General features: G+C 40.2%; 1 protein-coding gene across 3 annotated transcripts in view; it reads right to left on the reverse strand.

The window, feature by feature from the left end:
• B3GALNT2 (beta-1,3-N-acetylgalactosaminyltransferase 2) overlaps window positions 1–16714 on the reverse strand; it is a 59758-nt gene that overhangs the window by 25750 nt on the left and 17294 nt on the right. For all 3 annotated transcript variants that reach the window (XM_015080714.3, XM_027046970.2, XM_053207603.1), the window contains exons 3-5: window positions 11265–11365; window positions 7442–7635; window positions 2806–2901 (exon numbers count right to left, since the gene is read on the reverse strand). In XM_015080714.3, coding sequence (XP_014936200.3) covers window positions 2806–2901; window positions 7442–7635; window positions 11265–11365 — 391 coding nt within the window. The remainder of the gene's footprint in view (window positions 1–2805; window positions 2902–7441; window positions 7636–11264; window positions 11366–16714) is intronic.

The raw sequence follows: 16714 nt of genomic DNA on the forward strand, positions 1-16714 counted from the left end.
GTGATTTCAACAAAAACAGGAGTTTGTGTAAAAGGACAGAATTTTTAAAGAGTGTTTTGTTTTTATAAAGCTGATATATATTTACTACAGAACACTTAGAAAATACACAAAAAGAAGAAAATAAAAGTCATCCATAATCCTACCTCCTCACCACGAGGTATGGCCACTGTTAAATAACTGCATGCTTAAAAAAAATTTTTTTTAAGTTTATTTATCTTTGACAGAGAGAGAGAGAATGTGTGAGCGTGAGCCAGGGAGGAGCAGAGAGAGAGAGAGACACACACACAGAATCCGAAGCAGGCTCCAGGCTCCAAGCTGTCAGCACAGAGCCTGATACGGGCTCGAACTCACAAGCCGTGAGATCATGACCTGGGCCGAAGTCAGACGCTTAACCAACTGAGCCACCCAGGCGTCCCATGCATGTTTTAAAAGAAAAAAATGTTACTTAGAAGTAGTGAAAAGTAAAAAGTCAATTTTGCTTGAACCTTAAAGTGACAAGGATCACCAGGCCATGGAGATGAAAAATCTTTTTTTTTTTTTAATCTTAACTAAGATGGCCACTCACCATCCCAACATTTAGTGCCTATTGCTAGATCACCATCCTGACCTCAAGCCAGTTTTTATTTTGAAAAACTTCAAAGCTACAGCAAAGTTGAAATTAACACCCAAATCACCTAGACTCACCAGGCGTCAACATTTGGCCACATCTGCTTTATCTCTGTTTACACATGCATTTTTTTGTTGTTCGCTGTTGAAAAACTTCAAAATGTGGACATCATGACATCCAACATGTATTTCCAAAGAACAAGGACATTCATTCTAACAGAAAGTAGTAATTTTTGTGGACTAATAAAAATTCTTAATTCCTTCCAGCTGACCAAGATAATGGGCCAGACTCCATAAAACTGATTAGCCTGAAGTATCAAAGCTTATTTTCTTCCTCTTTGCCCCACACTGTGACTCCCTCCTCTTTTTGTTTTTTAAAATTTATTTATTTGGGAGAGACAGAGACAGTGCATGCAGGGGAGGGGCAGAGAAAGAGGGAGAGAGAGAATCCCAGGCAGGCTCCGTGCTGTAAGCGAGGAGCCCAATGTTCCTTTCATGAACAGGACAGTCCCTACAACAAAGAATTATCTGGCTCATACTGCTGATGGTGGCAAAATTTAGAAACTCTTTAAGAGGAAGGGGTCAGGGGTGCCTGGGTGGCTCAGTCGGTTAAGCGTCCTACTCTTGGCTTTGGCTCAGGTCTGATCTTATGGTTAGTGAGCTCGAGCCCCACATCGGGTTTGCTGCTGTCAGCCTGTCAGCACAGAGCCCGGCTTCAGATCCTCTGTCCCCCCTCACTCCCTCCCCCGCTTGTGCTCTCTCAAAAATAAATAAAAACATTAAAAAAAATTAAAATAAACAAATAAATAAACACAAACCAAAGAATGGCTTCCTCAAAAGCTGAGATCTAATACGTAGCATAGCTAAGCCACTACTCTTAATTAGAAGATACCTTTTACGGTACATCAGGTAACAAAGAAAAAAGTTCATATATGAAATTAGAAGGAATACAAGGACACAGGAAAATAGGCATTCTCATATAATGCTGATGATGACTCAAACTGATACAAACTGCTAAGCTGCCCTCCAGAAAGAAATCGTATGCCTCAAAAATTCGTAGAAAGTCCAAACCAACAACTTACTCTAAGAAAATAACGTTACATACACCAAAGAGGAAGGAGCATGAGGATGCTTGCTACTGGCTGTTGTGTAACACTGAGAAATTGGAAATTTTTTCCCAGTGCATTTTAGTTTCGCTTTTATTTAAAATGTTTTTAAGCAGAAGTTCATGTACAGGTGAAATGAAGGAGATCCCTTTCACATCTACAGAATTTACATAGATAGTTCCAACTACTTGTACTTAACTCGAAAGATCCACAGCGTACTGTAAGATGTGTTGCAAAAGTAAACAGAACCCACAAGACCAGTGGTAGGAAAATGTCTCTTGGTTAGCCTGCAGAACCGATCAGCTGTCTAGCTTCCACGTTTTAGCTCGCCTTTGACGTTGCGGCATGAACTCTACGGATGATCTAAAGTGACTCCCAGAGATGCTTGGGAAACTGATCCCTACCGTGGTTCCAAAGCACTGAACTGAGGAATGGACTCAGAACAGACTGAACCAGCCTGGAAAGGCTGAAGCTGATGGATGAGCGATCTGTTCGTGCCCAACCGTGCAAGGCTCAGCAGCCAAACTGTGGCTTCACCGCAGGACTGATGAGGCGCTTGGCAGGTGGGTGAGGGGATCTCTAGAACACATGTACTTAAGACTGGACCTAGAAGGATCTAGAAGGGGACAGCTCTTTTCAGACATGTTCCATAACCTGGGGAGCTTTATTCATCTTGGAATTGTGGCCGATTTCTCTGCAATTATCCTGTCTGCACTCACCACCCCCATCTTTAGGTTAACTAAACTACCTGACTTATTCAAATAGTGTCTGCATCTGGTGTTTCCATCAGCCCGTACCTATTATTATCCTTTGGCATTAAAACAGTCATGCCGTACTCTGCTAAATAAACCATGGTAACATGAATGCTTTCCAAAGAGTGTGGTTTGGCAGCCCCTGGGGCATCCTGGAGCTCCGTGGCAGTCCGATGCAGAGAGCCACATCTCTGTACATAATACACGCACTGCGGTAGCTTCACCTACACTCTGGAGAGCTGTCCTCATACAACAAAAAACAGAGTGCCTGTCTCTGCAGAACGTAACCTGGCCTACGAAGGACTGAACTGGTATCACAGCCTCTTCCTTATCACCCATACCTCGGGCAAGATGAACTGCTCCACAGGCTTGTACCATAGCTTGTTCACCTGCACACCACAGCTCGGAGGACTAAAACGGGCCACGAAGAGGGCCTCCTACGAATGGGAGGGAGGGGGAGGAGGAGGCAAGAAATAGGAAAAAAACAAAAAGAAAAGACTTCATGTTAGTACATCTGCAGCAAGTTTGCAAACATCTTCTGTCTTGGTCAGCATAATTCTCAATGGCCCAGCCACAGTTAATACAGGTCTCCTGTCATTTAGACATCATTTGCGTTTTCCAGTGAAATCATGGTTATTAAATAGGTATTTAAGATAACGAAAGTTGTCATGAAGTTCTAAAACACTAACTAGGGGCGCCTGGATGGCTCAGTTGGTTAAGCATCCGACTTCAGCTCAGGTCATGATTTTGCGGTTCCTGAGTTCGAGCCCCACATCAGTCTCTGTGCTGACAGCTCAGAGCCTGGAGCCTGCTTTAGATACTGTGTGTCAGCTCTCTCTGCCCCTCCTGCACTCATGCTGTCTCTCAAAAATAAATAAACATTTAAAAAAATGTTAAAAAAATCCGAAAGTAATCCTAATTTCTAGATCAGGATAACAGTGGAATCCAGAGACCTGCTGTTTTAGTTATGTGTTTTGAGTTTTTGTATCAGTGAAACTTAACCACAATAAAACATAAACTCCCATACCTGAGTCATTTCATAAAGCTCTCTCACTGTAATCATAATGGCTGGAATCATTAGTAGGATTTGTTCCCTCCTGCTTACATTTATGTAATTAAGCACATTCACTAACTACAGATTCTTTAGAAAAGGCAGGAATAGGACAAAATGCAAAAAAAATAAATCTAATCTTAAATTGATTTACATATTTACTGATTGCTCTCTAACACCGTATCTGTTACTAACAATTAACGTTCAAAATAATACAAAAGTAAGTTTAATGATGTCTAAAAAAACTGAGTTCTTCTATAGATAACAATTCTGTAGATAACAATTATGAACACTGGACAAAACCAAAAAAAAAAAAAATGATCTGAAGGCATTGGAATGTGAACAGGCTGAAACTGGAGGAAAATCAATACTAGGAAGTATGGCACATTAAAAAAAAAAACATTTTTTAAATGGTTCTTAGTCTGAAGGCACACCTTGCAAGGGCAACTAGAAATTCTAATTAAAAACTGCCATTATTCTGGTTGAAAAAAATCAAAGGACAGAGTTGGGATAAACACACCAGCTACAAAGTGAGGAAAATCCTGAAAAGTAAAGGGTCAAAAAGAGAGAATCCTAAATTCTTCATATAAATTCTGCCCAAATCTGTGGCTGACTCAGAATCATGACAGCCACATTCAAAACGGAATCCAAGTAGCCCATCAAAGTCCCAAAGAACTGAACAGAGATTTCAGCTGCTGCCCATTGCAAAGGAGAAAAAGTCTAAAGTCTCTCTCAGCCAATGTAGCTGCCTGCCTAAAACAAAACAAAACAAAACAAAAATCAACACTCTGCATGGAATATAATTGGATCCAGAGATCCTGCAATGAATTATTCACAGTATCTAGGATATAATCCAAAGTTACTTGAGAAAAGATACACAAGGAAAATGTTATCCATGCTCAAGAGAAAAGATGATCATCAATGGAGACAGATTTCAACATGATTCAAGTACTAGAATAAACAGACAGTATTTTAAAGCCATTATTATAACTAAGGTCAAAGCTGCAAAGAAAATATGTTCAAATATGAATGAACAGGAAATTTCAGAGAAATAAAACTACAAAAGAGAGTTAAAGGGAAATTCTAGAACTGAGAAGGACAATATCTAAAATAAATTCACTGGCAAGGCTTAACAGCAGATTTGAGATGCCAGAGAGTCAGTGAATTTGAATACAGATTAATGGAAATGATCAAATCTGAAAAACAGAAAAAAGGTCTAATATACATGTAATCGGAATCCCGAAATCAGTGGAGAAATGGGGTTGAGCAAAATTTTTTGAAGACGTAATAGCTGAAGGTTTCCCAAATTTGGTAAAAGACAAACTTACAGATTCAAGAAAGTTGGCAAACCCTAAGCAGAATAGACACAAAGAGAAAGCCACACCAAAGTGCAACACAATCTAGCTGCTTTTAAAACCAAATATAAAGAGAAAATCTTCACAGCAGCCAGGAAAAGCAGGCAAAAACCACATAACATACATCCTCCCGGGGGCAGTACGAAAGCTAGTTGGCTGAACACCAGACACAATGGAGGCCAGAAAATACTGAGCTGACATCTTAAAAATATTGAAGAGAAAAAAAATCAATCCATAATTTCTATATCCAGAAAATATTCCATAAGAAAAAAAGGAGGGGGGGGGAACAGAATAAAAGCAAAATAAAAACATTTTCAGAAAAATGAAAACTAAGCAAATTCATTACCAGTAAACTTGCATATTCAGGAAACTTCAATATTCAGGAAGGAATGAAGAGCACCGGATAAGGTAAATATGTGTGTGGGCAAATATAAAAGATTATACCTTCTCTAAATTACTTTCATACACATTTAACTGTACTTTTCTTTTTAATATTTACTTGTTTTTGAGAGAGAGATAGAGGGACAGTGCGAGCCAGAGAGGGGCAGAGAGAGAGGGAGACAGAATCCAAAGCAGGCTCCAGGCTCTGAGCTGTCAGCACAGAGCCTGATGCAGGGCTTGAACACACAAACGGTGAGATGATGACCTGAGCTGAAGTCGGATGCTTAACCGACTGAGCCACCCAGGCGCCCCCACATTTAGCTGCTTAAAGCAAAAGTTGTAATGCTGTATTGTTCTTATATTTTACATGAAAGGGTACACATTAATTTTAACAACAAAGAAAAGTTTAAGATGTGTATTATAGTCTTTCTGTCAACCACACACACGCAAAAATAGTAATACAAAGACTGTAGCTGAAAGGACAACAGAGAAATTAAAATGGAATTCTAAAAAATATTCAAACCCAAAGAAGGCAGGAAAAGAGGAACAGAGAAATGAAAAACAGTGGAACAAACAGAAAACAAATAGCAAAATGAAAAACAGAAATCTAACCACTTCAAGAGTTGCATTAAATGTAAATGGATAAACACTCCATGTAAAAAAGTAGAGATTCTCAGACCGGATAAAAAGGAAGACCCAACTACATGCTATCCTCAAGAAACACAATTTCTAGCAACATAAAAAAAAAAAAAAAAAATGATATATCTTGACCAAGACGAATAGGAGGTTGGCTTAACATTTCAAAACCAAAAAATGTAATTCATCCCACTAACAGAATAAAAAATAAATAAGAACCCTGGAAACATTCTATATGCCCACTATCAGGAGAACAGAAAACATATTGCTGGAATACAACTCAGAAAAAAAAAAAAAAAGGAAAAGTGATGGGGCGTTGGGTGGCTCGGTTGGCAGAATTTGCCCTTTTGGTCTCAGGTCTCGAGCCCCACACTGGGCATAGAGCTCACTTTAAAAAAAAGTAAAAGGGAAGGGAAAATTCACTAATACATACAAGAGCATGTATGGGTTACAAAAACATGCTGAGTGAAAAAAGCCTTACACAGGAGAGTACTTTTTGATTCTATTTACATATAAAATCCCACAAGAGGCAAAACTAGTCAATGGTAACAGAAAAGAAAAAAAAAAAGGCTACCTCTAGGAAAGGGACAAGGGGACAGGAGTTTGGTTTACACAACCTTATGCAGTTTAAACCAACTGAGGGGTGCCTGGCTGGCTCAGTCGGAAGAGCACGTGACTCTTGATCTCGGTGTCGTGAGTTACAAGTCCCATGTGGGGTGTAGAGATTTCTTAAATAAACTTTAAAAAAGTAAATAAATAAAAATTAAAAACCACAAACAAACATTAAAGTCTAATTAATGACATGTATGCTGAAGTGTTTAGGGCCAAAGTGTACTGATGCCTGACATTGACTCTGAAATTCAGTAAGGAAAAAAAAAAGATCGAGAAACAACTATGTACATGATAAAGCAAATGCAGCAAAATATTAACTACTGTAGAAATTAGGTAGATACATGGGTGTTCACTGTAGAATTCTGCCAAGATTTCTATAGTTTAAAACCCACAAATGGATCTTTTCAAATGCAATTCCTCATTGACATACTCCTTCAGACATGCTCTGTGAACAAATCAGATTTCCCCACATATCAGGAACACAGTAAGCCCAGCTGTTTTAAACTTTCATTCCCTCTACATCCTCATTACAAAAGACCTTTGAAGCAGCTGTCAGCCTTGCATTATAGCGACAGACTTTCAGGCTTGGAACAGAGACAATAATACTCGCTTATACCTCAGAGTCCCAAAGTTTTTACGTTCACTATCAACTTTTGTAATTCCTTAGGCTTTAGGGGATTTTCGGTTGGGAATTTCTAACCTGGTCCAATTTTTTTCTTTTCTAGATACAAGACGTTTATTATCCATTGGTATTCTCTTCCCAAACCAGCATATTAATATATTATGCTATCATGTATCCAATTAGTAAGGGAAGTCTTCCAACCACAGGTAATTATGTAGTCTCCCAATCTGCTATATGCCATGAGGAAAAAGCTGGTGTTTTTTAAAAAGAAAACTGGGGGAAATTTGTAAAAAAAAAAACAAAACCAAAACAGTGCATACCTCTTGTTCTGCCTGATAAAGCTTGACAGTGATGTTCCTCTGGAAACCCACATCACTGGCGTCATAAAACACCCCAAGACTGGTAATAACAATTGGGTAGAGGACTCGGAAGGTCACGCTGACAACCTGGTCCTCAGAAATTCCTGATGAGGTGTCTTCAGAAAGACTGAATGCCTCGATTTCCTGGTTCAAAACTAAGGATGTAAGGAGAAAAGGAGTTTTACGTAACCAAAGAAATATAATCTTATAATTCACAAATGACAGTAATTAAAAAAACTCTCCAGAAATATGGCTGCTTCCAGGAACAAAAACAAACTTATTTTGAAATTTAAGAATGAAGTTCTCACCCACATCTTGGTAAAATCTTTAATCATCAGAACAACTTTAGTAAGTTTTTGTATACACATGTGGGCATATATATGTCCAAACGCCACAGAGGAATATTATCAAAGGCATCTATCTATTAGGAAAGGTTGGATAAACAGGGATATTAAAAACAGTACCTAATGCACTCATAAATAATGAGAAAATTTAGTCTTGCTCTGCAAATTCCAAAATTCCTATTTCTTGCTGGGCAATTTAAAATATTTGTGATGTCGCTGGGGTGCCCGGGTGGTTCCGTCAGTTAAGCACCCGGCTTCGTCTCAGGTCATGATTTTGCAATTCGTGAGTTTGAGCCCCGCGTCGGACTCTGTGCTGACGGCTCACAGCCTGAAGCCTGCTCAGATTCTGTCTCCCTCTCTCTCTACCCCTCCCCCACTAGCACTCTGTCTCTCTCTCTCTCCCTCAAAAGTAAATAAACATGAGAAAAAAAACTAAAAAATAAATAAAAAATAAAAAAACAAAATACTTGTGATGTCGTAAGACAAAAGTACTTGAAATCACTTCCAGTGACGCTGAAAAACCCTATGCAATACTGGTAAAAGAGGAGCACATCACACACAGTAAGCATTTCATCACACCCCATGCACCAGGCCCCATCACGCTTACATCTTCACAACTGCTACGTCGTATGGCATTATCTGGCATCGTGGGTTACAATACTGAGGCCTGGTGATTTCAGTGACTCACTCAAGGTCACAGAAAGTGGCAGAGCCAGGAATCAACCCCAGGTTTATTGACTTTGAACTCAGTGCACTTTACACTCCCTGGTCTAAATCAAAGCCAAAAACTGTCCTTTTCAAATAGCATTTTTAATTACCATAAATTAATCAGGCCCGATTACATGAAGGAGTTCACATGGCTGAGAACATCGGTGCCACTTTGTGAAGTAATATAAAGACCTATTCTACAAGATTTTCTCAAAGTCCTTTGTATCTTTTAGAGCTGTGGCTTTCCAATTTTGCTGCTCACACAACCCCATCAGTTAAACACATTTGTATACACACTCATATATTTACTTACAAAATATGCACATATATTCCTGTTACCAGTGTGCTCAGTCTTTATAAATATTACATTTTATTTTCAGTTAAATAGAAATTCAGTCTTCTTCTGACACCCAGTGGATCATTTGGATCCCTACCTAAGAATTTCTAGAATGCTCTTTTACACTTAACAGATGCTCAATAAAATGTGACTAAGTGGAATCAATTGCTCCTACCCAATTACATACATGAGCAGGAGGGTGAAAAGGGAGGATACACTTTTTATCATGAGCTGGGCAAACACTGGCCAGGGAGTCTAGGCGCTAAATAAACTGGATGACGGCAGAAGTTTTTCTTTTTCATACACTCAGTAAATTTAAGATATTCAAAATATAAGCATGTATGTTAAAGGCCAACAGGTTAAGCATATTACAACATAATTACGTATCTATTTAAAACAGATGGACCTTGGACTTCAGGCTACCTAGACACAGGAAACTATGTTGCTTTGATAATGTTATTAATCAACTCTTCTACACAGCCAGAGTATCATGATGATGATTAGTGCTCATGATGACCTTAAGGTATTAAAATAAACCTAAATGCCGTCTGAGTCATCAAAACCGATAAAATTAGATTCAATATAAATTTAGTTACTCATATTTTCTAAAAATCTGTAAGCTAAGTATTACATACATGAAAATCTTCTATTAATCGACAGCTCCATTCTTTTACTATTAACGAATAGTAACCCTTAAAATAATAAAAGCCTGGTTAATTTAAGGTGAGATTTTTAAAAATTTGATTTGGTTTTGGATTTCAAATGTAATTCGTTCTAGGCTACTCTTACATCATCAGTAATACATTTTATTAGGTTCATGGTCCCTCTGGGACTACAGTGCAAGCGAAGGGACCTTCTCTCCAGAGAAACACAATTGCCCATGAAATTGTAATTGCAACATTAACTAAAAGATTGGGAGTGAGAAACCTCTGCTTTACGCTACAGACCTGAAAATAACGGTACAATTTATTTAAAAAGCTGATTGAAACTGAACTTTATAAAAGGCAGGTTCTTTAAAATAAAATTAACTACCTACTACGTCCCAGGAACTATTCTAAATATTATACGTATATACCAACTTATTTCATCCAGTCAGTCCCTATGAGGTAAGAACTTTCATGTCCACTTTATGGATGATGAAACTGAGGCACGGGGCGCCTGGGTGGCTCAGTCTGTTAAGCGTCCGACTTTGGCTCAGGTCATGATCTCATGGTTTGTGGGTTCAAGCCCTTTGTCAGGCTCTGTGCTGACAGCCCGGAGCCTGGGGCCTGCTTTGGATTCTGTGTCTCCCTCTCTCTGCCCCTCCCCAGCTCGCTCATTCTCTCTCTCAAAAATGAATAAACATTAAAAAAAAGGAAACTGAGGCACAAAACGGGTAAATAATTGATCAAAGGTCACACCTAGAAAAGGCAGAGCCTAGATTTAAAGCCATGAAGCCAGACTCCAAAGCCCACACACTTAACTATCGCTACCTATAAAAGCGAGGTGTATGTAATCATACAGGTTTGACAAATCTCAAAATACCAGAAGTCATAATCAGCACATTTAAGACTGAAAAGTTTAATCTTCCTTAGAAACACAGTTGAAAATAGGAAATGTGGATTAAGAAAGATAAACTGTTACACAATCCACAATTACCTAAAATCGGTTCCCTGGTAACAAAGGGAACCCAATCAGGACCATCTCTCTGCCTCATTAGAACTCCCAGAAATCTTGAACTATAAGGAATGCGAAATATTACTCATATTTAAAATTTTGGGGGGCACCTGGTGGCTCAGTTGGTTAAGCGTCCAACTTGAGCTCAGGTCTGATCTCACTGTTTATGCGTGCAAGACCCGCATCGGGCTCTGTGCTGACAGCTCAGAGCCTACAGCCCCCTTCGGATTCTGTGTCTCTCTCTCTCTCTGACTGTCCCCCGCTCCCACTCTGTCTCTCTCTCTCTCTCAAAAACAAACGTTAAAAAAATTTTTTTTTAAATTTTTTTGCCATTTCTTTCTTTTGCAGAAGCTTAGACAATAATCCTAAGAGAAAGCCGATTCACAGTATTTGTACCAAGCCACTCTAACTCGACAAGACAGTGAAGTGAGCAGTTATCTCCAAGTCCAAGATTCCGTTATTCAGTACTTATCTAGGTGTGAGGAATCTCCAGATGCATCTGAATCACGCTGAGCAGCTAACTCTCCTGGATCCTGAAGTTGTGTACATCTATAAAGACTCCTCACAGATACCAACAGTGATCAGTCAACTGTCAAAAAAGAGGAAAGCTACACTTGGATGAAAGCTGAATTTTAGTCTGCTAAATAAAAATGGACCACGGGGCTAGGGAGCTTAGCAGCTTTTCGTCCACACCAGACTTGTACACGGAGTGACAGGGCTGAGGAAAAAGGCAACTCGCCTGGATTCGTGATGTTGAGCAGTCGGCAGGAGTAAGGGTCTTCCCTGTCTTCCACGGGCACCTCGCAGCCACGAGCACCTATTATGAACCTGACAAGCACACTGAGAGAGACGTTGGCATTAACATCAGATACTGATCTTTACTTTGCACACACACGTTTCTCACACCCATATCAGAGCTTTCGCTTTGAGACACGAGTATTTATGACGATTCACTCCAACTTTCCTTTTCTAGTCCAGCAAAAGAACCAGCAACCCAAAAGCCGCCAGCCACCAAGTGATTTCCACGTAAGCCCTCTACTGTCGTGCTGTTTTAAAGCAAGTCTGAGTGTTTGGCCTGGCTGCCCGCAGACGCTCAAACCAGTTATGAGCAACTACAGTAAAGCCAGTTTCTCATGCCCCGACTCACAAACGTATCTCTGTCTGCAATCTTCTTGACTTGCTTCCTTCTATGTCAGAAGGTATTCCTTTTGCTCCAGATCAGTCTGTCTATGCAAGAGGAGGTCCTCTCCTACACCTTTCTTCGCCGGTTACCTGTACCGTGTGGTCCCTTCCCTACACATTATAAATACGATGAAGTGGTTTTTTTGTTTTTTTTTTTAAATTTTTTTTATTGTTTATTCATTTCTGACAGAGAGACAGCATTAGCGGGGGAAGGGCAGAGAGAGAGGGAGACACAGAATCCAAAGCAGGCTCCAGGCTCTGAGCTGTCAGCACAGAGCCCCACATGGGGCTCCAACTCATGAACTATGACATTATGACCTGAGCCAAAGTTGGACGCCTAGCCGACTGAGCCACCCAGGTGCCCCGACGAAGTCTTGGTATTAATTTCTGTATACCTGCCATCCCTTCCTTGTCTCTACCCTTTCCTTTACAGTCCCACAAAGGAATTAACTAAAGTTGCAGGCTCTAATTTCTCATGTCCCACTCATTTTATAAAACAGAGATTCTAACTTCGATACCCAACACTTACACTGAGATGTTTACCCCAATGTAGCCACCGATTCGCTGTTAAATCAACAGATGCTTTTCAACCCTTCAACCTGTGGTTCGATAGCGCTGGTCTCTGGACAGGGCTCTCTCCCCTCTGTTACACAGCCGGCTCAGTCCCCTCACTGGCTCTTCTTCCCCAGCTTGTCCGTTAGGGGAGATACTAAAGCGGGGCTTTGCCCTTGTCTCTTCTTGCTCTTTTTTGCTTGCTTTCCCTGGACACGGTTTACTCCTGAGGCTTCAACTGGCTTGAGAATGATTTCTGAATTAGCGTCTCTAGTTTGGACCCATCTTCTAAGTAAAAGATGCCTATATTCATTGGACACCTTCACCTAGATGGCCTACAGGTGACAGGTGCTGGAGCCTGTGCCCACTGGCTTGGGAGAGCCAACCGCTAAACGTTTGGCAATTCTGTGGGCTGGTTATTAAGCCTGGCCTTTATTAAATTACATAAACTTACAATTAATACATTACATTAAAAACAAAGAAAATACCTGAGTTAATCATTTCTTAATTATTTCACTGTTATCTATGCTCTTGAGGTTATTTTTATCTATTCTATCCATGTGGTGGAAATATAATGGTGTGCTAATTAATGCATACCTTCCCCAACTCTATGTTCAGAGATGTTGCATTAGTTAGTTCAAAGTGGTCACGGTGAGAGTATTTACACCATGGAAGGTAGCAAACACTACAAATAAGGGTCTTATTTATTGTTTTGTTGACTTTAAGTGACGGGAGGGGGAAAAAAGTAAATGTTGGAGGAAAAGTTAATGCAGATTAAACTTAAAAATGTGCCATGTCTGTACAGATCAACGCAACAGGATAGACAGCCCAGAAATAAACCCACAATTATATGGTCAATTAATCTATGACAAAGGAAGTGAGAACATCCAATGGGAAAAGACAGTCTCTTCAACAAATGGTGCTGGGAAAACTGGACAGCTACATGCAAAGGAATGAACTGGACCACTTTCATATACCATACACAAAAATAAACTCAAAATGGTTTAAGGCCTAAATGTGAGACCTGAAACCATAAAACTCCTAGAAGAAAACAAAGGCAGTAATTTCTCTGACATTGGCCATAGAAACATTTGTCTAGATAGGTCTCCTCAGGCAAGGGAAACAAAAGCAAAATTAAACTACTGGGACTACACCAAAATAAAAAGCTTCTGCACCATGAAGGAAAAAAATCAATGAAACTAAAAAAAGGCAACCTACTGAATGGGAGAAGATATTTGCAAATGACATATTCAATAAGGGGATAGTATTCAAAATGTATAAAGAACTTACACAACTCAACACCAAAAAACCAAATAATCCAATTAAAAATAGTCAGAAGACATGAATAGACATTTTTCCAAAGAAGACTTCCAGATGGCCAACAGACACATGAAAAGATGCTCAACATCACTCACCATACAGAAATGCAAATCAAAACTACAATGAGATATCACCTCGCACCTGTCAGAATGGCTAAAATCAAAAACACAAGAAACAAGTGTTGGCCAGGATGTGGAGAAAAAGGAACACTTGTGCGCTGTTGGTGGGAATGCGAACTGGTGCAGCCACTGTGTGGAGGGTCCTCAAAGAATTACAGATAGAATTACCATACGATCCAGGAATGCCACTATTGGCTATTTATCCAAAGAAAACAAAAACACTAATTTGAAAAGATATGTGCATCCCTATGTTTACCGCAGCCAGTATCAGTCCATGGAAACAACTCCAGTGCCACTGACAGATGAATGGATCAGGGAGATGTATAGATATACAATGCGATATCACTGAGCCATAAAAAAAGAATGAACTCTTGCCATTTGCAACAACATGGATGGATCTAGAGAGTATAATGCTAAGTGCAGTAAGCCAGAGAAAGACAAAACAGACTCTTAACTAGAGAAAACAAACTGGTGGTTACCAGAGGGAAGGTGGGGAGGGGGGACAGGTGAAATAGGTGAAGGGCACACTTATCGTGGGGCGCCTGGGTGGCTCAGTCAGTTAAACATCCGACTCCTAGTTTCAGCTCAGGTCATGATCTCACAGTTGGTGGGTTTCAGCCCCGCATCGGTCTCTGTGCTGCTGGTGCGGAGCCGGCTTGGGATTCTCTCTCCTTCACTGCCCACCTCTCAAAATAAATAAATAAACTTAAAATTTTTTTTTCTTTAAAAAAGAGCACGCTGCTCATAATGAGCACTGAGTACTGAATGGAACTGCTCTATCTACTCTATCATACTCCTGAGATAATGTAACATTGTATGTTAATTATACTTGAATTAAAAATAAGTAAATAAAAATTAAAAGACAAAAGCTATGTGTTTGTAGCCATCCCACTGTGAATGGTACAAAAAATTGAGGAAATACTCTTCCACTGTCCAAAACCTGTTATCCGATTCAGCAAAGAAGCTGGACTCCTACTGACTGAGAGTAAACTTCCGGCACATACCTCAGTTGTCACTTTAGTTCTACTCTTTAACTTAAAGGGAACGTTTATGTCAGAACTACACTCTTTTGTCAGTTGCAAGCATCAGGCAAGTCTAAAACAATAAAAGCATTCACAGGAGAATCTGCTGGCTACACGGCATTTGTAATAAAGAGTATCATACAAGTTATCCTGTCACTTGTGTGCTGTACATCCTTTGTATCAACAAAACTTACAGGAAACATATGTGTACATACAAACATACTCATTTCTCAGAGAGCCAGCTGGTAAACACTTACTAGCACACCACCGCCAGGAGCTACCACAAATTCCACATACCCACAGCGGACTTCTTTCCCATGACACCTGCTCTTCTCATCTGGCATTTTTCGTGTCGACTGATGCTTTCACTGTTCTCCATGTTAAAAGCTAGCAATCCTCCTCCTCCTCCTCCTCCCCCCACCTACTGACGTCATTTTCCTCGAAGGTCACGCTTTAGTTCAGCCCCTCGGCCTGTCCCCACGGCTGTTGTGCGTGACCCGGCCACTGCCTACCCCTTGGTTCCACACCCGCCCTGCTCTCTTTACCTCATCATCCCTGTCTCTCCACCTCTCTTTCCTTCCCCGGCGCTTCACCTCACTCTTGCCCACAAGCCCCTACCCCACGTGTTCCAGTTACGTGGAACTGTTTGGGGTTTCCCAAACACTCCAGGCTGTTTTCGATCTCTTTATATCACAGCACATATAACATTTTATTACACTATTACCTCTACTTCCTTCCATTAAACTTCCCCCATAAAGACCCAGGCTACACTGTGACTCTCTTTATATTCTACCACAAGCAGTACACTACCTCCGTGCAGTTGACAACTTATTTATTTTATTACAAAGGCTTGTAATTAAACAAGGTCCTGGAAATATATGTGGAGTCTGGCTCCTTCAGTGAAATGCAAGATTTGAAAGTAAGCCACAGAAATGCAAACACTTTCTTTTACTAATGGCCAGTTAAGGCAGAGTACCATTTATAAACAACTAGCATTTAAAATAAGAGTGCAGGGGTGCCTAGGTGGTTCACTCGGTTGAGCGTCTGACTTCAGCTCATCACAGTTCGTGAGTTCAAGGCCCATGTTGGGCTCTGTGCTGACAGCTCAGAGCCTGGACCCTGCCTCGGATTCTGTGTCTCCCTCTCTCTCTGCCCCTCCCCCACTCATAAGCACTCTCCCTCTCCCTCAAAAATAAAAAGATTATAGGGGCGCCTGGGTGGCGCAGTCGGTTAAGCGTCCGACTTCAGCCAGGTCACGATCTCGCGGTCTGTGAGTTCGAGCCCCGCGTCAGGCTCTGGGCTGATGGTTCAGAGCCTGGAGCCTGTTTCCGATTCTGTGTCTCCCTCTCTCTCTGCCCCTCCCCCATTCATGCTCTGTCTCTCTCTGTCCCAAAAATAAAAATAAAACGTTAAAAAAAAAAAAAAAGATTATAATAAAAGTATACACAGAAATAAATAAATTTGCTAATTAATTATATTTACCAAGTTAGTTTTTTAAAGCCATCTTAAATACTCTTACCAGATCCATAAACTTTCTCTGCCCCAGGAAGGAGTTTGGGCTAATATCTATTTTTATACAGCTATCCCATCATTTTTATAAAACAAATCACCAACCTACTAAATTTAAAGCAGGAATGCTATGATGACAAATTAATTACTGGTGAATATCTGAAGGTCAATTCTCCTCATGACATTTAGTTCTGAGTCATTCCCTCAATAGCTGTTGAGTGCCTTCCCCTGAGCCAAGTTAGGTTGCAGGTATCAGAAATACATCAGTGAAAAAAGCCAATCCTTGTACTCATGAAACTACATTCTAACGGAGAAAGACAAACACTTTATATATATAAAGCTAAATATAATAAACATGTTAGTTGGTGATAAGTATTAGAAAGAAAAATAAAGTCAAGTAAGGGAAGATACAGAAAGGGGTTGGGTGCTATTTAATATGGGGCTGCTACGGTGACATCTAATCTAAGCAGAGATCTGAAAAACCT

This window comes from Acinonyx jubatus, chromosome D2 (genome assembly GCF_027475565.1).
Source record: "Acinonyx jubatus isolate Ajub_Pintada_27869175 chromosome D2, VMU_Ajub_asm_v1.0, whole genome shotgun sequence".
NCBI lineage: Eukaryota > Metazoa > Chordata > Mammalia > Carnivora > Felidae > Acinonyx > Acinonyx jubatus.